Below are 25,820 nucleotides of genomic sequence, written 5' to 3' on the forward strand. Positions count from 1 at the left end.
CTCGGGGCGACAGAAGATTCCTGTGGCCTTTTAAAAGGGTGGTCTTATGAAGAACCCCCGACAACATTGAGGGAATTGAAAGAATGGGTACCGGTAAGCCTCCCACCCACCCCGCCAGTTTTCATTTCTCCGAATTCCCCTCCATCCTTTGCCCTTTTGTAATATATGCTTGTTTGCATAACAGCATTCACAGTGTATACACACCAAGGGGTGCTCTTTTTTTCCCTTAACGCAATTTCATAAACGCCCTCTCACGTATGTCATAGCTATCATTTGAAATAGCTGCATAATACTCCCTTGTGTTAACTGTCTTTTAGTTAAACAACCCTCTAAGACTGCACACTTGGGTTCTTTCCAGCTTTGAGTGATTATGAAGAATGTGGTTGAGTTTTATACATATGCCATTTTCTTTCTTTGTACTCATTTCCTGGAGACAAATAGAAGAGGATTTCTGAGTCAAAGCATATAAACCACTTTTATAGATCCTGAAAGGTCATTGACTTCCTCAAGGAACTGGCTTGTTTAGATGTGCTAAATGGCCGCAGCCAATGGTCAGGGGACAAGTGTTAATTGGTAAATAAGCAATGCCTTTCTTTCCTTGACTCCTCCCAGAAAGATACCATTTTTCCAAAATTCTGGCAGACAATAGACTGAAAATGTCTCACAGAAGACAGTGGGCCAGACTCTGTTTTTGACAATAAGCAGGAGAAACAAAGTGCTTTGCAGAAGGACTCCATCCAGCGTGACTCAGTATGGTGGGGACTCTGTAGGATCCGCCGCTTCCCACCCTCAGAGGTGGCACCTTGGCGTCCTACAAGTCACTTCTGACATCATTGTCACTGCCCACCCCATGTTCATCCAGGGGTTCCAGAGACCCCCCCAGAGATGGGGATCCCTGTGACGAGTGTCACTGGCACCTCCCCGGCTGACAGCTGAACTCGGATTGGAACTCTTGCCAGACAGAAACACAGCGAGGGACCTTGGGAGAGGTCCTCTCATGCTCCCAGAGCTGGTTCTCTTCCAGGGTTTCCCAGCAGGGCGAGACAGGAACAGAACAAGGGGCCATCCTACCCCTAGTTCCCTGCATCCCTTGGATTGCTCCAAAAAGGGTCTCAGAGAATATGAGGTTCTCTAGAAGGAGCATAGAGAAAGGCAAGCTCCCAGGGATGCTGCCAGCTGCCGGGCCACTCTGGGCTGCACACAGGAAGGCCACATGGGCAAAGGAAGACTTGGGATTTCCGACTCTGAGCTGGAAGCATGGGGTGAAGCTGAACATTATCCTAACAAAACCAAATACACCATCTGTCTGGAGGTTCCAGCGAGGGGCCAGCAGGCTCTGCTAAAACCGGAGACAGACCAGGGACGGCCACTGCCCACCATTCCACCCTCCACCTCCTGAAGACTGGAGACTGGACAGGAATGTGAGAGCCCTTCTGCCTCCCCGTCTTCCCTCCTGGGCACTTACACCAAGTATTTGGTACCTACTTATTCTAGAAAATTACCCATTACTTATCTAAAATTCAAGTTACTGGGCTCCTGTATTTTTATTGGCTAACACTGGCAACTCTACGTGTCGACGACTGGAGGGGTGCAGGTCAGGGTGCTGGGAGCTCATCAGGGCTTCTGATGCATGAACATGGCGGGCAGGTGAAATACAGCTGGCAGCATGCCCTGGTTCCAGGTAGATCATGGTGTCATTTACAGAGATGGAAAGGACTGGAGAAGCAGGTTTGGGAGAGAAAAGTCAAGACTTCTGATTACACATTGGGTTTGAGATGGTGTTTGTTAAATAACCAAGTGGGGAGGCCACAAGAAGGTGGAGTTCAGGCGAAGACAGACGGAATCTGATGGAAGCTGATGGCAGTCACTAGAAAGACAGTTTAGTTAAAGAGAAGAAGAGGAGGGTAAGGGTTGGAAAACTACCTATAGGGTGCAACGTTCAGTACTTGAGTGATGCTATTTGCACTAGAAGTCACATCACACCATTACGGAATATACACATGTAACAAACCTGTACACACATCCTCGAATCTGTAATAATATATATGCATATATAAAAGGAGAGAAGAGGGACAAGGCCTGAGATTTACAAGTAAAGCAGGTAGAGATGGGCAGCAAAGGACACCTATGATTGCCTCCCTGAATTAAACTGGGACTTCTCAGAAACCTCTGAGATTTACAGGGAAATGGTTATTGAGGCCCTAGTATAAGCCAGGCATTGTACAAAAGCACTTCATGTGTTATCTCACTGAATTTTCATCATACTGATGATTACTCATTACTATCCCCATTTTACTGGTTTTTAAAAATGAGGTCCAGAGAGGCTGAAACAATTTCCCCAGATCACAGCTCGTAAACGATCAAATACTTGACCTCAGGTTTTCCTAGTTCTCAAGCTTCTGATCTGCCCTGTGCTTGATAGCATATTTTATGCATATCTGCTCTGCCAGTCACTATGATCCTCACAGCAGGGGCCTCTCGTTATTTCTCTTCCCATCTCCCTGTGTCTCAATCGGTGCCAGGCTCGTTGTTGGCACCCGGTAAGTGTTTGTTGTTTGGGATTTGATGGGAGAGGGCCCCAAGCCTTGGGCGAGGTCAGCCAAGACACGACGCCTGCAGGACTGTCACAGAAATTCCCAGAACTTATAACTTCTCTCCAAAAGGGTGGAGGACAGGAGCTCATTAGTTGCTCGGCTTCCATCCCAGACCAAATTCAAAGCCCCCTGGTGAATGGCAAAATCTGCCTGGTAGTTCTGGGCACACCCGGCCAAAGATAGTTCCAGGAAGCAACAGGAGAGGTGGGTTTAGGAGGCACAGAGGCCCAGCCACCAACAGGGAGGTGCAAAGCTGCAGAATGAAGTGAGGGGTGGACTCAAGACCACTCCCATTCTCTTTTTGCTTAAATAGAAAAGCTCCTTTTCTTAGCAAGGGCTGGTCACTGTATGACGACTCTCAAGTTTCCTCCAATCCTGGCTCCTGGAATAGATATCAAAGCACTTGACACGTTTCTCTTGATATTCCTGTACAGCGTGGTGAAACGAAGCTGGATTACTGCGCAATCTGTGGCGCTTACACGCGTTTATAAATCACTTAACAAACACCAATGATACATCCCACCTGCTGAGCGCTGTTCCAGGCGGTTAACACGGATGAATTAATTTCATCCTCACCACAACACTTCAAAGCGGGCAGAGTAATCCCTTCTGCTCTGCTCTACAGATGAGGACATTAAGGATCAGGTAGGTTGAAAAACTTGCCTGAAGTCACATAGCAATTGGCAAAGTCATGGTTTGTACCCTGGCAGTCTGACTCCAGTGCCATGCACTTCACCACTGGGTGGTGAAGCCTGAATTCACGCCATTCCCGGCGGCAGGAGAAGCCCTGAATTCACACCATTCCCGGCTGCAGTCCAGGTGCCCATTCCCCAGCTATGGGGCCGCGGGCCAGAGCAGGCAATGCGTCTAAGTCTCAGTTTCCTCATTTATAAACTGAGCTATTTTCTGAATTCCTTAGGATTGTTATAAGAATTAGATGACACAATGTATGCAAAAATCTCTGCAAACTGTAACTTGCAATCCAGGGAGGAAGCATGAAAGGGCTAATTAGTGATCAGTGAAGCCTAGCATGGGGTTGGCAAACGGTTTTCTTGTGAAGGGCCAGGTAGTAAATATTGGAGGCTCTGCAGGCACACCGACTACTGAGCCCTGCTATTGCAGCACGAAAGCAGCCAGGCATTACATACATGGATGAGCACGTCTGTGTTCCAGTAAAACTTTATAAAAACAGGTGGTGGCTGGATTTGGCTCTTTGCCTAGAAGGATTGCAGTGGGATGGAGCTGAGAGATGGATGCTCTTCAGTGTCCTGAGTGCTATAGGTAGGGCTTTGGCTAAAGCTCCAGAGAACAGGGAGTACTTGTCAGATTTGCAGGCAGTGTTTCAGCTGTCTGTGCCCCCAACTTCTACCTGGCTCAGGCGTGGTCAGAGGTACCCTGGGCAGTGGAATCTTCCATGGGGAACTCAGGGCGTCAACTGGCTCTTGATCCCTTCTCCTCCCCCTCCTCTGGGGTCTGAGGTGAGTTAGAGGTGCCGTCTGCAGGAGAAGCTCTGATGGCTAGGGCGGCCCAACAGAGCTGAGGTAGGTGCAGGGAAAGTGCAGTAACCTGCTCAGGTGTGTGTGGTCTGAGTCTAAGGAAGAGGCTGGGGGGACTTCAAATGACCCTGACTCACCTCCCAGGACACAAGGGGTGAAATGCGTGCGTGGGCTGGCCAGCCCTTGGTCATGTCCTCTGGGGAACTGCATGCGTGGCAGCAGGCTACGGAATGGGGACTATAGGGACATAGTTGGGACACTGGCTCCAACATGATTGATGGCACAGGCTGATTGGTAAAAATAAATGACAGATGTCCAAGTCCAGAGCCAAACAGATCCAGCAGACTGCAATACCTGGCAGAAACCAGTGTGCTGACATCTAACTGGGATCACTGACAAGATCTGCCTTTAACTTGAAACAAGACCAACAAAGCCAGTGACACTGACACGCAATGGGGGAGCCCCTACTAGGCAATGGTTTCCTTTGAAAGAGATCTGGGGTTGGGTGAGGAGGAGATCTGACCTGATCGTTGAGGGCTGCATGGTATTCTATCATTTGGATATAGGGTCCTGTATTATGAGTCTCACTAGAAAGTCTCATGAGAGGCTGGGTGCTGTGGGTCATGCCTGCAATCCCAGCACTTTGGGAGGCCGAGGCAGGCGGATCACTTGAAGCCAGGAGTTTAAGACCAGCCTGGCCAACATGGCAAAATCCCATCTCTACTAAAAATACAAAAATTAGCCAGGCTTGGTGGAGTGCACCTGTAATACCAGCTACTCGGGAGGCTGAGTCAGGAGAATCTCTTGAACCTGGGAGGCAGAGGTTGCAGTGAGCCAAGATTGTGCCACTGCACACCAGCCTGGGTGACAGAGTGAGACTCCATCTCAAAAAGAAAAAGAGGCCGGGCGCGGTGGCTCACACCTGTAATCCCAGCATTTTGGGAGGCTGAGGTGGGCAGATCATGAGGTCAGGAGATCGAGCCCATCCTGGCTAACACGGTGAAACCCCGTCTCTACTAAAAATACAAAAAAATTAGCCGGATATGGTGGTGGGCATCTGTAGTCCCAGCCACTTGGGAGGCTGAGGCAGGAGAATGGTGTGAACCCGGGAGGCAGAGCTTGCAGTGAGCCAAGATCACACCACTGCACTCCAGCCTGGGCAACAGAGCCAGACTCTGTCAAAAAAAAAAAAAAAAAAAAAAAGGAAAAGGAAAAGAAAGTCTCGTGAGAATTTAAGCTAATATCAGCATCCATGGTGACAGCCCGGCACACTCCCCCTTGGCTAGGCCACCCCAGGAGTGGTGTCTAATTCTGTTGACGACTCACACTTGGAGCCTGTCGGGAGGATGGCCATTCTGTTGAGGCATTCAGTTTAGTCCTTCCATTAATTGAGTACCTGCTACAAGCAGCACATGATGGTAGACAGTGGGAGGACAGCGGTGAACAAGGTGCGGTGCCCTATTATGAAAGAGCTCTCCTTGACTAGAAGGAGAGCCGGCACAGAAACCAATCATTGCAATACAGCATGGCGAGTGTGAAGACCAGGGCACAAAGACACAAAGGTGGAGGAACTGGGTTCGCTTTCCTTGGTGTTTCCAACTCGCTGATGAGCAATCGTGAGAATGAGCACACCTTGTTATGATTCATTCCTGAAAGAAGAACTAGAAATTGTGTGGGAAAGTCAAGGTGGACAAGGAAGAGGTTTCTGTGACTCTTGTTTTTTGGGAAAAGCACAACACCATGTCTGTCTGGGAAGTCGGGGGGGAGGTTGTAGGAGACACCCACTGAAGCTAAGCATCTCAGGGCCATGGGTGGGGCCATTGCTGGCTCCATCGCTCCCTCCCCTAAAGAGCTACAATCCTGGAAATGCTGTTCTGTTCCTGTTTCTTGGCTTACTGAGCCCTGTGCTGTCACGGTACCTCAAGGACCTCTCCAACAATGTCTCCAGGCTTCCCTGCATGTTTATTGGAAACATGTGCATATGGACACGTACTGCACTGAGCCCAGTTCTGTTTATAGACAAAGTTACTGGGTGCTCAGGCTAAACAAGTAGGTCTCTAATCCGTTGCTATTCTGAAAGCAAACTGTCTCTGATTGTGGGAATAATATAATCAAATATTTCTGGAGCAATTTTTTTTTTTTTTTAAAGACAGGATCTTGCTGTTACCGAGGCTGGAGTGCAATGATGCAATCATGGCTCACTGCAACCTTGAACTCCTGGGCTCAAGTGATCCTCCTCCCTCAGCCTCCTGAGTAGCTGGGACTACAGGTGTATATCGCTATACCTGGCTCATTTTTTAATTATTTGTAGAGAAGAGGTCTCACTATGTTGCCCAAACTCATCTCAAACTTTTAGGCTCAAGCAATCCTCCTGCCTCAGCCTCCCAAGAGCTGCGATGATAGGCATGAGCCACTGTCCCAAGCCTACTGAGTACTTATGTGCCGGGCACTAAGAGAGTTTTAATTTTCATGTATTATTTAATTAAATCCTCACAACAGCCCCATAGGGTAGGCACCACAATCACCCCATTGTATAGATGAAAAAAACCAAGTCCCTTGGAGGTTAAATTATTTGCCTCAAAATGATAGAGCCATTCCATAGCACAGCCTGGATTTGAACCCAGAAGTCTGGCCTCAAAGTCCATATCCTGAAGAGAATATGGCTACTCCCAGAATGCTTGAAAGACACAGACAACAATAGAAGTATCATTAAGCCCATTGTTTTTCAGACTACAGCTTTTATCCTATTCATGAATTATGAAATAAATGAATGAGTTGTGATCGTTTAAAAAAAAAACAAATAGAGTAGAAAGGCATTACAAATGTAAGTATTATCTCAGCTATACTTATATGTGTGTACTGGTTGTGTAGGTCATGGTAAAAAACGTTTGAGACCACCGATCTTGCCCAATTTGCTCACTTTACAAATGGGTAAACTCCCATTCAGACAGCAAAGTGATGTTTCCAAGGTTACAGAGCATTCATAGATAACCTGGGGCTAAACCCCAGGTTATGCTATCAAGGTTAATTGACTGCAAAGAAAACAAAGAAAAAGTAAGAGTGATGATGCTATAATAGTGGTAATACTAGTGCCAGCAGTAACAATAACAATAACTACTACTCCAAATCTCATGTGGAAATCGGATCCCCAATGTTGGAGGTGGGCCTAGTGGGAGGTTTTTGGATCATGGGGGTGGATCCCTCATGAATGTCTTGGCATCCCCCTCATGTTAATGAGTGAGTTTTTGCTCCATTAGTTCATGCAAGAGCTGGTTGTTTAAAGGGGATGGACCTCCCCCTTTCTCTCTCTTGCCACGTGACATGCCTACTCCCCATTTGTCTTCTGCCATGACTGGAAGCTTCCTGAGGCCTTACCAGAGACCAAGGAGATGCTGGTACCGTGCTTGTATGGCCTGCAAAACTGTCAGCCAAATAAACCTCTTTTCTTTATAAGTTATCCCATCTTAGGCATTCCTTTGTAGCAATGCAAAACAGACTAATATAGGGAGTACACTGATTTCCCCCATTTTCAGAGAAGGGAGCTCTTGGCCAAGTGCCTCAGCCAATGTCTCATAGCTGGTGATAGAGAAGCCAGGGTTCAAGCTCAGACAGGCTGGCTCCAAAGTCCCTACTTGTAACCAGCATGAAGTCTACATGGTCCTGCCTGTCTCAATATTCTTCTTAAATGCTATGATGTCAATGCAGTACATAACATGCTAGATATGTGTTAATATAGTTAATCACACACCTGCCACTTCTACTAGCTAAATGTCCCTGGGTAGCAATTCCATATTCATCTCAAATAAGTACTTAGTAAAACTGAAATACTCATCTTTCTTTTTCTACAAATATTTTCTAGATTCCCTGGTCTCTGTCATTCATTCACATATTAAAAACATCACACATTTGAAGAATGAAATAGAAAAGGCGGAAATTTTGTAAAGATAAAACTGTATATAACACCCTTCCTTGTTCCATAAAGAATTAAGGCAATTCACAAGGATACATTAACTACACTAAGATGAAAGTAGATGAGATCCAGGTAAAGAAGATCAAGCAGAGAGACCCCGAATGAAGCCAGGAATAGAGACGAACACAAAAATGCTTTCCTTAAAGTCTCTACACTTGCTGCGGGTGGACCACAATTCTGTCCCCAGGTTTTTGTTTTAATGACCTTCAAATTCACATATCACCATACAAGGGATGACAGCTGACTCTTAAGTTTGTGTTAGTTACCCCCTTGAAAGTAATTTTAAAGACTTTCAGATTGACAGTCTCCATAAGGTGAAAACAAATTCCTCAAGGAACACATAACTCCTTCTGTGACTGAGACAGAAAATAATTGGTGCATGCATCCTCTGAGGACAGCATTGTGTAATGCAAGAAATAACATCCTCAACATCATTTTTACAATAAGCACAAGGGATGAAATTTCACAGGGTTGTTTCTGACAAAGTGTCCCAATAAAGGATGATGGCATTGCGCTCCTATTCCCAAGATGCGTGATAGAATCAGGAAGCTACAGTGTAGATGGACACAGGCTCTGAGCATATTACTCTTTCCTGCAAAGTCCAGGGACAGACTTGCTTGAAACAAGGTGATCCAAAAAAGGGATACTCTGTTCAAAGCCAGGTGGATAACTCTCCCCAGGCCCAGGCCTTCCCCGACCATTCCAGCCCTCAGGGATTGGGCTCTCCTTTGTATAATTTGGCAACAGCAGAAACTACGTCACATTGCCCTACAGTGGGTGTATGTGTTTATGATTTTAAACCCTCCTGTGCAGGGACTACATCTCATGAAATTTTATTCCTAGGGCTTATCCCTTTGCCCTGCACCCACTGAACACTCATGCACAAATTCAATGCTTGTTGAAGATGCTGATGACAATGACCGACTGGTACTGTTAGAAAATAACTAAATTAAGGTGCAGGAGGAGCCCATATCTCCCCAGGGACTCTCCCTGTAGACCAGTGGTCTTGCTACATTGCTGCGATGCTACAGCCTCACCTCACATTCAAATCCCAGATCTTTTCACTTCCCCTTTCTGCTGTTTCATTTCCACAGTGAGAATTCAGACTTATCTACGGAACTGTCTCAGGAAAGAGAAGAAGAGATCGTTCCTAATGAACACACCCAGTCACCACAGTGACTGCCCAGAAGAGTCATGGATAAGACTGAACTCTCTCTGACTCTTTAATTCCATCACAAAGGACATCTTGCCTGAAGTGCTGGATTGAGGACCCCCTGGCCACATGACTAGGCAATCTCAATTCTTTAGTTCATAAACTTAAACCTGATTGTATTGTCCAGAAATGAATTGGGAACAGAATGAAAACATAATAGGGAACTGTCAGCCAAGGTAATAATCAAAATATGTTGAAGAGATAGGAAAGCTTAGAGGAACTGGGGGTAGGAGGAGTCTCTTGCCATCTCCTTGGGAGATGATGAAAGGCTGTGAGCTTAGGGAACAGAACCCAGTGACAGCATGGGATTATCGGAGTAAAGCTCCCAGGAGGACACTGGTCAGGTTGGATGGTGGGCAGAATCCAATTGATAGAATAATTTGGGTGGTGGTTGGATTAACCTTCAAACAGGTAAACTTAGATAATGCATAAATGTGAGGTACATGTTTGCCTTTTACTTTCAATATTTGGGCAAGAAGATGAATTGAGAAAAGTCCTATGTGGGGCTTATAAGACTCATATTTGGTGTAGTTTGATTACAAATTTGTCACACTGGGAAACAGTAAGAGTAAGCATTTGCATGCTGAGATGTTGCCAATCCAGTATTCAGATATGGCGCTGGGTTGCAGTGGATAATTTTGTCATCCAGTTGTAGGAGCTATGAGATTTGCATTGACAAGGAGGTTTTAAGAATGGTTTAAATGGATCTCCTGTGCAAGGTGACCTCTCTGGGCACAGACAGTGAGTTCTACCCAAGAAGGAGAAGCCCTCTCCCATGGCAGGTCACCCAACAGAAGGCCAGGCAAGCTCTTTTTTACACTGGACCATGGATCTCCCCACACCCCTGATCTTGGTATCTCTGAGAAGGAGCATCGCTGAGGTCTTCAATCAGGCAATCTAAAGAAATCTCCCTAAGATCAGATAGAGCCTCCTTAAAGAACTTCAGACTTGTCCACCACCTTGCCAAGTCCCCTTCCTATGCCACCCTCACCAAATCTCCCCCAGAGGCCAACATGATTCTCCAGACAAGAATCTGGGGAGGTAAAAGCGGCCACACACCCAGGGCCAAGAGATCAGGTATGACACTGTTGCACCAGCTCTGTCCCAATCTACCCCAAATTTTTGTTCAACACAGGCCATGTGGCATCCAGAAACTTCAGGTTCAAAGATAATTATAATGATCAGAAAAATGCTGGAACAATTGAGGTATGGCAACATTTTTATTAGATTGGGAAACCATGTTCCACCCTCCTTTCTGAAGCTTCCAGGACATCATTATAAACCTCATCCAATCTCCAAGCCAGGAGAAAGCCTTTTTTTCATCATACTGGACAGCACTACTTGTTAGCAAACTGTCCTTTATTTTGAATGGAAATTTGTCTCCTAATAACATCCACCCGTTGGTCCTAGCGCTGCCTTCTAGGGTCACATAGAGCATGTCTACCCTTTCCACATGGCAGCCATCCAGACACCAGAAGAGAACCGTCACTCCACTGCAAGTCTTCTCTTCCCCAAGAGATGATGCCCTTCCAGGACCTCCAGAGGCTGGCCCCAGACCCCCCCACCAATCTGGTCCCTCTCCTCCAGACCCCCATCTGTCACCTAAAAGTTCCTGTTCTGCAGAGCTTTTCTGCATCTGTCACCTAAAAGTCCCTGTTCTGGTTTCCTGTTGGGCTGGAATGCTTCCTAAACATTCCAGAATTTTGTTATGGTCCTGGCAGCCAAACCCACCAAACCAAGATCCCAAGCTCTCACCAAGCAGCCTGAGAACATGTTCAAATCCTCCTCTGGCCCACTTGGCCTGCGAGGGACCCTGCTGGCCCCTGTCCTCTGGTCCCAGGGATGAATCATGAGGTTCTCTCATTGTTGCTGTTGGCCGCCCCTCAGGTTGCTCATTGGTGGGACAGACTCCACCCCAATGTCTTTGCCCTGAGTGTGGAAACCTGAAGGCGCAGGCAGCATTGAACACCCCATTACAACACCCAAGTGACTAGTTCCGCTTGACAGAAAGTGAGTCAAGACCGGGGAGGTCCTGGCCATTTGCCTCGAAATTTCCAGCAAAAGGTCAGGTCATCTATCCGTAAGGGCTGGACCTCCAGATTCCTGCCCTGGGCTTCACCCGAGGTCCCCTCCCTCAGTGCTCCAAGTCAGCTTGGCCTGGCCAGCAGCCTCGCTCCCACCATCCCCACCTGCTCCATGCAGCAGCCGCACCTCCCTATATGTGCCTGCTCTGTCACCATCACATTGGGCTACACCCCATCACAGTGCCCGCTGCATTCTGCCTTGAGGCGGGGCTCTAACTGCATGACCCTGTCTTGGTTCCTGGGTTGGAAGCCCCTTGAGAGAAGCCCCTGGGTCCTATTTAGCTGTGCCCCCAATCTTAGCATGGAGCCTGCTGCAAGGCAGGTACTCACGTGAGACATGTCGGGTGGAAATAAACTGATCCCTCAGCCTTACTTGTGTCCAGTCCTACGTAACTCCATTGAGAAAGGTGGGAACTGAGCAGCCCTTCCTTTGAAAGGGAGTCAGGAGAAGACCACCACAGCCATCTGCTTCACCATCTCTCTTCATAGGGACGACCTATAGATGATGAGCTGGGGTGCTCACAGACTGGGGCCAACAGGCCCCTGTTCCATCCCTTCCTAAGTCCATGAGCTGTCCTTCTCCCTGGCTGAGAAAATGCTAGCCCTAGCCCATCACCTGCCCATCTCAAAAGACAGAAATTGGTAAGGAGAGCCTGGCTGAATTGGGGCAAACCTATTCTGCCTACAGTAACTGCAAAGGGCAGCAGGTTTACCAGGAAGGAAAGTGCCTCGCAACTATTTTCATGGCACCCCAGGACCAGAAGCTAAGACAATGCCCAGCCTTCTCAGTGCAAACCATATCTCAGAGGCCCAGGGAGGCCCAGTGTAATGCACAATGTCCCACAATGATGCAGGAAAAGTCAGAAGCCACTCCCAGCAGCTAGGTCTCTACTGCTAGACTCTTCAATTCCGCAAGCTCACATAGCCCCTGCCGGCTACTCCCACGCAAAATAAGCAATACTACTGAAGAGCTTCTTCCTTCTTCCTCTGTGGTTTGCATGGTGACAAGGGCAATGTTTGGGCTCATGACAGTGGGAATGAAGAATGGAAACTCCAGGTCTTCCTTCCTCATCCCAAAGACCAGGACAAAAACAAACTGCTCTTACCTGCTAAGATGAAGATGCCCACAAGAATCAGGAAGACCAGCAGGTAGAGCCCCAGGACAGCATGCTTCAGCGCCGACAGGGACCCCAGCTGGGTACAGCAGCTGCTCGCCCGCCGTTTGTGACATGGACCTGGACAATAAGGGTAAGAAAAGGAAGGAAAGAAGACACTTAAAAACCCCATAAGCTCTTTTCTTTTTTGGTCTCATCTCTCCCTGATGCGTGCAGATGTTCATGTTGAACTTCTCACATCCCTTTTGCATGTCTAGAATGCAACCACCTGATGGGGAGCCTTCCAGGACCATCACATTCAGCCTCTACCTCTCCTCCCACTCTCTGTGTTCATGACCAAGCCAGATCACATGTCCACAGCTCACATGCTCACACAAACCAACTCTTCTTGAGCTAGTTCAAGCAGCAGAAAGACCTTGGATTAGTCTTGGATATGTGGCCTTTACAACGTGTCATCGTCCCATGGGATCCAGGGAACATGAAAAGAAATTAAAACAGAAGTTGCAAACTCCAAACTTCTACAGTGGCTGGGGAGGTATGGGAAAGAGGGAAATGGGCCCAGCGGGACTATGGGGAGGCCAATAGCACGTGCCTGCTCTGGCAGAGGCTACTATGCAGGGATGAGGGGTGGGTGTGGCCAGATACAGAATTTTCTACATCTATTTTTAAGTATTGGCAACTAATTCATCAAACACAAAACACTGGGGAGTGTAAACAAAACACATTTGTAAGCCAGCTCTGACCAGCTTGCAACCTTGCATTTAGATTTGCTGGAAAACACAGTAACCTCATCCTGTGACACTCCTCAACTTCTGCTCAAAATGGAATAGGGAAATATCATTGCTGCAGTGGCCTTTTGGGCCATGTAATTCAACCCCTTTTGTGTACAGATAAAGAATGTCAAATGTTAGCGGCAAATCCGGCCCCAGGACCCACGTTGATCTTTTAGCTGAACTTGTCCTTCAAGGCAGCCTTCTCAGACGACCCATGCAGAGGCTTACTGACCTCCACCTGCTCTGTTGACTGAAAGTGGAAAGAAGGGATCCCCTCCCCGATGTCAGCAGGGCATGTAGAAATCACCAGGGTGGGGTGGGGGGGGCATTAAAAAATGCATATCCCTTTAATGCTTGTTCCTTACCCCCTGTGGATGAGACCCCTCTCCAGAAGGACTGTCCCCACTTCAAGAGTGTCACTAACTAAGGCCAGGCGCAGTGGCTCACACCTGTAATCCCAGCACTGTGGGAGGCCAAGGCGGGTGGATCACTTGAGGTCAGGAGTTCAAGACCAGCCTGGCCAATATGGTGAAACCCCATCTCTACTAAAAATACAAAAATTAGCTGTGCGTGGTGTAGTGTGCTTGTAATCCCAGCCACTTGGGAGGCTGAGGCAGGACAATCACTTGAACCTGGGAAGCAGAGGTTGCAGTGACCTGAGATCACACCACTGCACTCCAGCCTGGGCATCACAGTGAGACTGTCAAAGGAAAGGAAAGGAAAAAGGAAAGGAATGGAAAGGAGAGGAGTGTCACTAACTGGACTGGGCAGCAAAAGGTTGTTGAGAGGCTAAAATTGATATTTAGAAAACATCTTGAAGGATGGTGCCATGTTTGCAGTTCCTTCGTAGGTTTCCATTTGCAAGGAGGTACCTCAAAGGTTATATATCACCTCCCAGGTATCATTACTACCTCCTTGGCCTCAGGAGGTTTTATGACCACAAGGGAAATGGTGGTGACTATTGGTACCGTAGGATCCACACAGCCCTGGTTCCCCAGAGGTATTATTATATAAGGAACATTTTCCCACTCATTGACTTCGTTTTATTACAAATACTGCTGTTAAACCAGCTAAACAGAGCTATTACATAATATTTCTATAAGACATTGGGTGCAGTGTCAAGCAAGTTGTCAAGTACAAATCCAATGACCATTCTCATTCGTCCTTACATTAGCAAGTTTTGAAGAGTTGAGCTGATTTTCTGCTAAGACAAAATAGAGCACATCTTTCTAACTCACCCTAAACCTTTCCTGGGATTTTCCATCCCTTACCATACACTAGGCTCTACAAAGGGTTTTGCTCCTAAATATGTAGGCTCCTGGTAGCATTTCTTTTTTTTTCCTTCTGATGAGAGCCACTAGCTGTCTGGTTGCAACTTACCAGAGGAAAGTCTGTTCCTCTCAAGAGTCAGAGTGGGAGGAATAGAAAAATATTATACAAATACTGGTTTCGTTCTCATGGTGGTAGTTTCAGCTCTCCTGCTTTGAGCCCTGCTTCCTCCTTAGCCTCATGACAGAATAGGAGGAGGAAAATCACACAGCCATGAAAACAGTTAACTTGAAGTTTGCCTTTGTCATCTGCATATGTGTTGCTGGTTCACTGTAGGAGTGCGTCAACGTGCAATGATGTCACTCTATTTTTTTTCCCATAAAAAAGAATAGTTCCCTTGCCCTCTACCTGAGGCTATTTAATAGCAAGCACCTGCTTGTGACAGGTGCCTTAGTCAACCAACATGCAGAACACAGACCTTCCTCTGAGACAGCTTAGTTCTTTCAGCAAGACTTTGTTACTTTGTGCGTTAAACCAAGTCTATTTTAAATAGGACATAATGAGGGTTTCAAATAGAGGTTTCCCACGAATGGTTAGACAAGCAGAACATGAATGGTCTGGCAAGACCCTTAGAGAATCTGATTGCAAGGGAAAGACGACAATTTAAGACAAGTCGCAAAGGCTGCTCAAAACACATTTATGGACTTTTTTTTTTTCCAGGTGGCAGAAGCGTGTTAGCTGGGTAAACCCTTCAAATTATTTAAACTTAGTGGAAGGTTACAAACACTCCAAAATGATCCTAACAGCAAAGTCAGGGCAAAAAGTATGTCTACTTTTTTGTTAAAAAAATTTTAAAAATTTACTATCAAGCCATGACAAGACATGGAGGAATCTTAAATGCATAATTAACTCAGTAAAATAAGCCAACCTAAAAAAGCTACACACTGTATGATTCTAACTATGTGATAGATATTCTGGGAAAAACAAAAGTATGGAGGCGGTAAGAAGATCAGTGGCTGCCAGGGATTGGGAGGGCAGGAGGGATGAGCAGGCAGAGCACGGGGGATTTTCAGGGAAGTGAAACTCCTCTGTATGATACTGCAATGGCAGATGCATGCCATTAGACATTTGGCCAAACCCACAGAATGTTCAACACCAAGAGGGAACCCTAATGTAAACGATGGGCTCTGGGTGATAACGATGTGTCAACATAGGCTCACTGATTGTAACAAATGCACCATGCTGGTGGGGACGTTGACAGCGGGGGAGGCTGTGCACGGGGAGGTGCAGGATATATGGGAATGTTCTGTACTTTCCATTTGCCTTTGCTATAAACCTGACACTACTATTAAAAAACACAGTCTATTAAAAATAAAAGTAGAGCTTTTGACTTAAGGATTGTAGGGGTAAAAACTTTAACAGGTATTTATGGAACACCCACTGTGGAAAGCCCCACTCTGGTAGCCAGCCTTCAAAATAGACCCCACGATCCCAGCACCTTCTGCAATCAACCCCCTTCCACGTTGTACCAGGGTTGGTCTGTGTGACCAGTAGAATATGGCAGAAGTAATGGTGTGTCACTTCTGAACTGAGACAAAAGACACACAGCTTCCTTCTGGCTCAGTCTTTCTCTCTTGGAATGTTTGTTTGAGGGGAAGCCAGCTGCCATGTCATGAGCGCCCACAGAGAGGGCTTTGGCTGACAGCCATGTAGGTGAGTGAGCCTCTAAGCAGATCCTCCCACCATGTCAAGCCTTCAGATGATGGCAGCCTGGACAATATCTTTACCGCAACCGAGGCAGGAGGCAAGATTCGACTTTAGAGGCAGAGCTCAGAAACCAGACCAAACTGAGGACTAGCTAAAAAAAGGAATGGGGCAGGAGCAGCTTTTCATAAGACATACCCACCAAAGTGCCATGTTGTTTACCATTGCCATGGCAACACCCAGATGTTACCACCCCTTTCTACGGCAACATGACAACCCAGAAGTTGCCACCATTTTTCTAGAAGTTTCTGCATAAACTGCCCAAAATTTAACTATAATTAAAAATGGGCATAAATAGGACTGCAGAACTGCCTCTCAGCTGCTGTTCTGGCCACACTGCCTATGGGGTAGCCCTGCTCTGCAGGGAGCAGCACCTCTGCTACTGCCATGCACTGCCCCTTCAATAAAAGTTACTAACACCACTGGCTCACCCTGGAATTCTTTCCTGGGCAAAGCCAAGAACCCTCCAATTTTGGGGCTTGCTCCTCCTGCATCACAACCTCTTGAGAAAGCCTGAGCCAGGGCTACTCTGCTAAATTGCTCCCAGATTCCTCCCAGATTATATCGACATATGTGCGTACAACATTTTTAATCTGAAAAAATTAACAAAATTTTGGCTTAAAAAAAAAAAAACACCCATGACTTCCTCAGAAACTGCATGAGGAATACATTTGTTTTATGCTGCTCAGTATTGGGGTAATTTGTTACGCAGCAATAGATAACTAATACACTTTTGATAGGTGCTGGGAAATACAAAGATGACACACTGTGGGAGGGAGAGACTTTGTCAGCGTCATTCACTTCCAACTGAGTAGCTCCCAGGCCAGTGCCTGGCGCATAGCAGATGCTCAAGATATTTGTTGAGGGATTAAGATGCGGCCACTGCCTTTCAGACACAGCCACAGGAGGGGAAGATGATGCGTAAAGGGTAACTGCAACACAGGGAAGAATGAGGTCAGTGCAGAAGGGAGCGGTGACACAAGCAAAGTGCTGCCTGCACAGGTGGCGATGCATTCGGTGCCACAGGTAGTCACAGAATCTGCATGGAGGAGGCCGCAATTCACCAGTGCGTGAAAGACAGCCCTTTCTAGATGGGCTGAATTCTGTTCTCTTTCTCTTCACTTCATAGTGCAATGTACAACACATATAAATTTGAAAACAGTGACTTTAAGGAGCAAACAGTCTTCCTCTGTGTGAACCATCTACAGGAAGTACCAGACAAAGCTGTTCATGATTAACAGGTTGTCTGCAGACACAGGCACACACAAGACCAGAGCGCTGGAGAAAACGGTCGACAACCACCACGACAACAGGAAGAAGAAAAACTATCCCAAGCTCAAACAGAATCCCGAGAAAGATTTTTCCATTTTGCAGTGGCCTCCAGAAGTGAGGGTGGCATCTGGAGGTCAGGAAGCCAAGAGGTCTGGAGAGGGCAAGGCCAGTGGCTCTGAGCAAATAAATAGAAACAAACAGTGACTTGCCAGAAGAATCCAGAATGCCAGGCTGGGAGATGTTGTTCATCTCAGTGTGGAGCACGTGGCTGCTTGATGATTGCTAGGAGCAGCAGAGATGGTCTCCTCTCTGTAGGCATCCTCCCCTGCATACAGCCTGCACAATCTTGCCATAGCTGCGTGTCCCTGGGCTATTACTTTCTTAACATCACTCGACTTAAATATATTTAAACTTAAATTTCTTTGGAAGGAAACTTCATCACCATAAGTGGAAAATTAGTAGCTTCCTATTATAAATTAAAATAGATACCTGGCTGGGCCCGGTGGCTCATGCCTGTAATTCTAGCACTTTGGGAGGCCGAGGCAGGTGGATGACCTGAGGCCAGGAGTTCGAAACCAGCCTGTCCAACATGGTGAAACCTCATCTCTACTAAAAATACAAAAATTAGCCAGGCATGGTGGCAGGTACCTGTAACCCCAGCTACCCAGGAGGCCAAAGCAGGAGAATCATTGGAACCTGGGAGGCAGAGGCTGCAGTGAGCCAAGATCCTGCCACTATACTCCAGCCTGAGTGACCAAGTGAGACTGTCTCAAAAAAAAAAAAAAAAAAGATACCTAACTATTAAAATAAGATTCATACCTGTGTATCAAAGGTATCTTGAACACCACTATGCTGTATGTTGCCACATCCTAGGAAACACTGACTTTAATGAAAGTAACTAAGTCACAGTTCAGTGACATGTTACAAGAAGTTGATACACACCAAGGAAATTTCATTTATAGAGAAGCAAAACCAAATTTTAGATGTTCAAGTTTTAAAATGGTCCAGGCCAGGCACACTGGCTCATGACTTAATCCCAGTGCTTCAGGAGGCTGAGGTGGGAGGATTGCTTGAGCTCAGGAATCTAAAACCAGCCTGGGCGGATTAATGAGACTCTCTCTCTACAAATTTTTAATTAGCCAGGGATCGTGGTTTGTGCCTGTATCCCAGCTACTCAAGAGACTGAGGTGGGAGGATCACTTGAGCCCAGGAATTCAAGGTTGTAATGAGCTATGATGTCACCACTGCACTCCAGCCTGGGTGGCAGAGCAAGACCCTGACTCCAAAAAGAGAAAAAAGTTCTAGAAGGTAGTATGTTAAGAATTAAGTACCACTGAAAGAACCATGTCAGAACCTTGCACGCATCTTTCACTCCATCCTCATTATCATCCATTACCTCTTTACCTCTCTGGTGATCCCACTAGTCTCTAAGGTTCTTTGAGGCGAGGTGTGTCTCCCCGTCAGCCAGTGAAGAGCAAAGCAAACACATGTAAACAAGAGTTATTTTTGTGGCAAAGACTGTCTCTTACATTTGTCATATGCAAATAATTGATAAATTCTAATTGGCTAGAAAAACACATTTTTGGAGCAAACTTTTGGTCTGAAAAAATAAAAGCTGGGGCCGGGTGCAGGGCTCATGCCTGTAATCCCAGCACTTTGGGAGGTTGAGGTGGGCAGATCACTTGAGGTCAGGAGTTCGAGACCAGCCTGGCCAACATGACGAAACCCCATCTCTACTAAAAATACAAAAATTAGCCAGGCTTGGTGGTGCAGGCCTGTAATCCCAGCTACCCGGGAGGCTGAGGCAGGAAAATCACCTGAACCAAGGAGGCGGAGGTTGCAGTGAGCCAAGATCGCGCCACTGCACTCCAGCCTGGGCGACAGAGTGAGACTCTGTCTCAAATAAATACACTAATTAATTAAAAGTTGGGCTTTCTTTGCATACCCAGGGCCTCTGATTGCTTCTTTGTGCCCATGCAGGTAAACTGTAGAAGGTAATCACCGGAACGGAATTGCTACTTTACTTCTGGCTGAGAGTCAAAAATCACACGTGGAGCTTCTTAGTCATACCAAGGCCTGAGCCTGCCCCAGATGCTCACTCTCTGATTTAGTGGTGAAATCACAGATCCGTGGCACGGAGGCCGCAGCTCTTCAGCAAGGCATTTGTCATATCAAAAGGGAAGGTGAAGACACATTCTTGGCAAGCAAATGAAAAGTCTTACTAAGAGCTTGACTTTTGGGGAGAAAAAAATTCCTTGATTTCTTTTCAATAGGACACGTTGAAAATGGGGTTGTATCAAATGATTGTATTATTCCTAGAGGTAAACATTGTGAAGAGTTCCTCCTAAAACTGGGAGCAAGAATACCCCAAAGAGTTTTTGCTAAAACACTGCATCCTGGGGGTAGGGAGATGTTTGGCAGCGGAGATTAAAGAACAGAGAAGTTTATATAAAAACAACGCAACCTTGGCACGCTGAGCTGAGGATGAGCAGGGAGAGGGTCCCCAATGTCAGGCTACATTGTGGAGAGAACCTTGAACCTCTAGAGCCCCCTTTCCCTGTATTAAACAGGTAGCATCTCTCACAGCGCTTTGGGGGAACAGCATGGGTTTGGGGCTCTGTGGAGGTCAATGCAAAGCCTGCCTCTGTCATGCATTAACTGTGAGACCATGAGCAAGTATTCCGGCAGTTCCCTTCATCAAAATATCCTTTCCTTGAAAAACTAATATTTCAGTTTCTTAGTCATAATTTTAGAGCATTTTGGAGTTATCCAAATTTATTTCTCCTCTCCCATTTTAAAAGAAACTCACACATTGGATCTGATCAAAATGAGTGTTTATTTCCAAAGAAACTGGCTCTAAACATAAAAAAAAAAAAACAGAGGGCAATGATTCCATTGTTACCTACTTGAGTTTTAACAGCAGCAAACAGTTTCTTCTTCTTGTCTTTGGTCCCACAGCTCATAAACAGCAGGTGGAGACAGGGTTTTATTGCTGGGAGGAACCTCAGAGCTCAGCTCATCCAAGGAGCTTCGTGAAACCCACCCAAGTCTGACTTCACGATGGTTACTCATCACTCACATTGCTCACTGTAACAGGCAGCCACAAATAACCTCTGTCTTTGAAGCTGCCACCACTCTCTGGCTTTCATGGGGACTCCATAAGACAGGGAAGGAAAGTATGAAGCAGGGGCACTGCCACCGAGAGCCACCCCCCCGAGTCCTGCCCGAAGTCACAGCGGACCCAGGGAGACAAGTGTCCCTGGAGCCTGGGAGGGTCCTCAACAACCGTGATGTTGTGAAGTCTATATCATCCTAGTCATCACCCTGAATCCTGGCACAAAAAAAAAAAAAAAAAAATCTTCTAAAGCTCTTGGGATTTCCAGAGTCATAAGAGTGATTTTTGTATATTCATGAGCTGAGTGGGTCTGGGGACCCCCTAGATCGCCTCAGGATGGGGACTGGCCCCTGGAACGACCAAGGCAGGATGAGAGAGTTGGGACCTTCAGCCTTACCCCCCCAACCTCCAGGAAAAGAGAGGCTGAAGGTTGAGTTGATTATCCATAGCCAATGATTTAATCAATCATGCCTACATAATGAAGCTTCCATAAAAACCCAAAAGGGCTGGTTTTGGAGAGCTGGACGTGCAGAGGTTCCTGGAGGGCAGAACAGCTGGGGAAGGCATGGAAGGTCTGCACCCCTCCTCCCAGACCCACCCTGCGCACCTCTTCCCTCTGTTGTTCATCTACACATCCTTTGTAATATCCTTTTCAATAAACCTGTAAATGTGAGTAAAGTGTTTCCCCGAGTTCCAGGAACCACTCTAGCAAATTAATCAAACCCAAGGTGGGGGTCCTGGGAACACCGATTTATAGCCAGTCAATCAAAGGAAGTGGGTGCAGGGTGGGAGCAGTCTTGTGGGACTGGGCCTTCAACCTGTGGATCGCAGGCTACCACCAGGTGCATCATATCAGGATTGAATTGAACCAGAGGACACCCAGCTGGCGTCCGTAGGAGAACCCACTTCAGAACTGGCTGTTGATGGAGAGAAATCCTCATCCATTTTGGTAACCTGAAGTGAAGCATTCTGTGTTGAGTAAGAGAACAGAAAAAACCATTTTGGCTTGTTTTTTTCCTCTCCAGAACAACTAACTAGGGTAGAGTGAACACCAGTGACCTCTGCCCTGCTGCATACCAGGCCTGAGTCCTCAGGGCAGACGGCCCAGCGAGGGCACCCGGGGTAGGAGCCTGGTCGTCCGCAGAGTCAGATGCTCCCAAGCCTTCTAAGTACGGGACAGCAGGGGAAGGAGAGACAGCCAGGGCTAATTCCATGCAGATTTCACAATGGTCTGGGACAGTTTCTCTTAGTACTTTCAGAGATCTGTCCATCTTGTCACTTTCACATAATGTTTGTTATTTTCCCTCCACCCCTATCCATGTCCCAAGTTACTCCGCATAAAAATTCTTGAGAACAATCAAGGGTGTGCGTGCTTGTTTTCGGGAAGGGATGCTGGTGTGTGTCTTCTTCTGCAGCGGGGGCTGAGGGGTAGAGAGAGGAAGCTGGGGGAGGGGAGGGCAGGGTGGCCAAGGTGAGCTGGTACACCACTGCAGCCACGTGGGAGAGAGCCTGAGAGCCCCCCAGGAAGAACAAGGGGTTCCTGGGGCTGGTGGAAAGTGCCACTATTCACGCCCCAAATGCACAGCACACAGATTAGAAGGAAAGCGGCATCAATGCACTGAGACTCAAGCAAGCAGCAGGCTCAGGGTTCTGCCTAATTTCAGGCCAAAAGACCCTCCCCTTATAGAGTGGCCCCAGCTCCTTGTTCAGAAGATTCCCAGTTCCCCTCCTGGCGCTTTTGTCAATGACAGTAAGTCACTTAAGATGTCTGCAAGTTGGAAGCCAGGTCTCAGCTAGTTCCATTTTTAAATCACTCCTCTTTCTGGGATGCTAATGCAACCTTCCGCCCACCTCCTGGTCCACTTTGGTTTGATGAACTGGTTTCTTCTCTGGGCAGAAACAAGTAAGTTGAATACACCTGTCTCACTCTCCCAGTGCCTACCGCCATTCAGTTGGAAGGGTGTCTGGCTTGGAAGACAGAAATGCTGAGAGCCTCCCCTGCCACTTGTAGGGGACTGAGTCATCCGTGTCCCTGAAGCCTCCAGCTCTGCTACCTATGCACGAAAAGCACAACAGGCCATGGCAGAGGAGGGAGCTCAGCAGATCCGGGCAAAGAGGATGGAGATGAGGTGCCCTAGGACTTTGGGTGCTCCTCAAAAAACTCCTCCCCACAAAACCTCACAGCCTCACCAGCAGTTTCTGCCCTGAGGCCACCCAGTAGGATCACTTGAGCCCTCAGTCCTGGCTTAGCAAGCCCCCCTGCCTTAGTCCAGGCTGCCACAGCAAAGTACCACAGCCAGGGCAGCTCATAAACACAAAGGTACTGCTCACAGTTCTGGAGGCTGGAAGTCCATGATCAAGGCACCGGCAGACCTGGTGTCTACACAGCCGCCCCACCCCTCACGGTATCCTCCCACGGCGGCAAGAGAGCGAGGGAGCCGCTGGGGTCCCTTTTATAAGGGCACTTATCCCACCCACGTGGGCTCCACCCCCATGACCTAATCACCTCCCAGAGGCCCCACCTCCTAATCCCATCACTTTGGGGGTTAGGATTTCAACATAGGAATTTGGAGGGGACACAAACATTCAGTCCATTGCACCTACAGAAAACCAGGACTCCCGAGGCCCCCCATCACCCACTGTTAACCCCAAACAGCTGTGTTTATCCTCCTTTCATGCCATCTCCCTCCCTGACTCCTGAAACCTTCCTGCATCGGCCCCTGGACTCCCAGCCGGTCAGCCGTGAAACCTCTCATTCCCTCAGTCTCTGCTGTAGGCATTTCTTCTACTTTCTTGTTCTAAATGAGACCTGCTTCCTGCCTGCCTGACCTTTCCCATGAGGACTTTTCTTTTCCCATTCTCCTCATACACCAGTCATATGCCACGGCGGTAGATGTTTCTCTTTGCTTCCTTCTAGAACTTTCCCTCTCCCTCCTCCCTAAAAACCCCCAGCACTTGTGTTCACTGTCATAAGACTTGACAGCGCACCTCACCGTTAAGAGCCACCTGCTCCTCCCCTCCCGGGGTCCCTGTCGCTGCCCTGGCTCTCCTGATGCCCAGGTATCACAGGTATCACTCCTTGTGGCCTCCTTACCTAATTTCAGCCTCCCCAGCCTGGGCCATTCGCTTCGCGCACTGGAAACATGGCTGGCCCAAGCAGGGATGGACTCTGACTGTAAAAGACGCACTGGATTTTGAAGACTCAGCACGAGAGAAAAAAGTACATAAATACCTCAATAAACTTTATAGCAATTACACGTCAAAATGATAATATATTGGATATGCTGGATTCACTAAAGTACACTACTGTATTTCAGTTAGTTTCTTGTGTTTTCCTTTTTTTTTTTTTTAGGAGAGACAAAGTTTCACCATGTTGGCCAGGTTGGTCTCGAACTCCTGACCTCAGGTGATCCGCCCACCTCAGCTTCCCAAAGTGCTGGGATTACAGGTGTGAGCCACCGCGCCTGGCCAGATTCTTGTATCTTTTCACCTTTTAAGCTGGCTGCTAAGAACTTTAAAATTGCATGTGTGGCTCACCTTTCGTTTCTAGTGGATTCTGCTGCTCTAGAAAGGCTTTTCACCAATCACTGAAATCTAAATCCCACATTCAAATGTCCCACTTTATAAATGCTATGGCTCATCTTATTTATTTATTTATTTACTTATTTATTTTGAGACAGGCTCTCACTCTGTCACCCAGGCTGGAGTGCAGTGGTGTGATCACAGCTCACTGCAGCCTCGACCGCCTGGGCTCAAGAGATCCTCTGGCCTCAGCCTCCCAAGTAGCTAGGGCTACAGGCACGCACCACCACATCTGGCTAATTTTTAAAATTTTTTGTAGGTTGGGGGATCTCTCTGGGTTGCTCAGAGCTGGTCTTGAACTCCTGGCCTCCAGCAATCCTCCCATATCAGCCTCCCAAAGCACTGGGATTACCGACTTAGCTACGGTGCCTGCCCTCATCTTCTTAGTGCAGTCCCTCAGGTCTCTGACTCTGGGGTGCCCCAGCCTCCCACAGACCATGCATCCCACTGTCTTTCCACCCTCTCACACCCTCCTATCCTTGCTGGCCCTCTTATCCTACTCCACCCCAGGATCCACGTTATCAGGTCACACACTTCCACTCCTCGCTCTTGTCTTGCTTCCTCACACTTGCACAGGGAAACTCCAACCCTGGTCAGGTCTGACTCCACCCACACAGCTGAGCACAGATGGAAAAAGCAAACAAACAAAAAAAAAACCACACCCCTAAGCCAATGGGGCTGATTTAAACTCAGAGCCTAAAGACCCAGGGGCGCTGGCTGTCCCTGGGCTCCTGCCTTTCCCTCATCCCATCATCTCTCTCTCCCTCTCCCAGACGTGACTTCCCACTCGCTCCTCCTCTTCTCTCTAGGTTTCCTATTTGACAGAGAAAACAGAAGTACTGCTTAGAGCCTCATGGGCAGGCCCAGGAGCAGAAGCAGACACACTGAACGGACACAAGGGTACTCACACTAGGACCTCACATCTTTGGGGTGTGCTCTATGTACCCGTTTGGAAGGACTCAATGTGGAATAACTCACATAGCCCTTACAAAAGCGTATGAGACAGGGGCTATTGGGTTTCCCATTTCTTAGAGGAGGGGAAGCTGAGGATAAGAGCTTGTTCAGGTTTTCCCAGCCAGCACTCAGCAGAGATGGGGTCTGAGCCCAGCCTGTTCAGCTGCAGAGCCTGTCTTTTTTTTTTTTTTTTTTTGAGATGGAGTCACACTCTGTCGCCCAGGCTGGAGTGCAATGGCGTGATCTTGGCTCACTGCAACCTCTGCCTCCCGGGTTCAAGAAATTCTCCTACCTCAGCCTCCCAAGTAGCTGGGATTACAGGCGCACACGGCCACGCCACGCCTGGCTAATTTTTCTGTGTTTTAGTAGAGACGGGGTTCCACCATGTTGCCCAGGCTGGTCTCGAACTCCTGAGCTCAGGCAATCCACCCGCCTTAGCCTCCCACAGTGCTAGGATTACAGGCGTGAGCCACCATGCCTGGCCCCAGAGCCTGTCTTTTTAAGCACTGCACAAAGCCATCCCCACAACAGAGAAGGACTTTAGACTTCAGCACTTTAGACTCAGGCATCAGAGCCCAGTGAGGCTGTGTGCGGGTCTGCACCAATAACGTGTCCACAC

At 47.6% G+C, this 25,820-nt stretch overlaps 1 protein-coding gene across 2 annotated transcripts in view; it reads right to left on the reverse strand.

Annotated features, from left to right (window-relative positions):
* Positions 1-25,820, reverse strand: part of SCARA5 (scavenger receptor class A member 5) — a 122,748-nt gene that overhangs the window by 84,214 nt on the left and 12,714 nt on the right. The window contains exons 1-2 of one of the 2 annotated variants that reach the window (XM_065519014.2): positions 22,997-23,093; positions 12,464-12,592 (exon numbers count right to left, since the gene is read on the reverse strand). Coding sequence is in view for 1 of the 2 variants with exons in the window: in XM_005562933.5 (XP_005562990.1) it covers positions 12,464-12,592 (129 nt within the window). In the remaining variant the exon portion in view is untranslated. Of the gene's footprint in view, positions 1-12,463; positions 12,593-22,996; positions 23,094-25,820 lie in introns of those variants that run through there. The other variant, XM_005562933.5, reaches the window with a different exon arrangement.

Source organism: Macaca fascicularis, chromosome 8 (assembly GCF_037993035.2).
Source record: "Macaca fascicularis isolate 582-1 chromosome 8, T2T-MFA8v1.1".
NCBI classification, from domain to species: domain Eukaryota; kingdom Metazoa; phylum Chordata; class Mammalia; order Primates; family Cercopithecidae; genus Macaca; species Macaca fascicularis.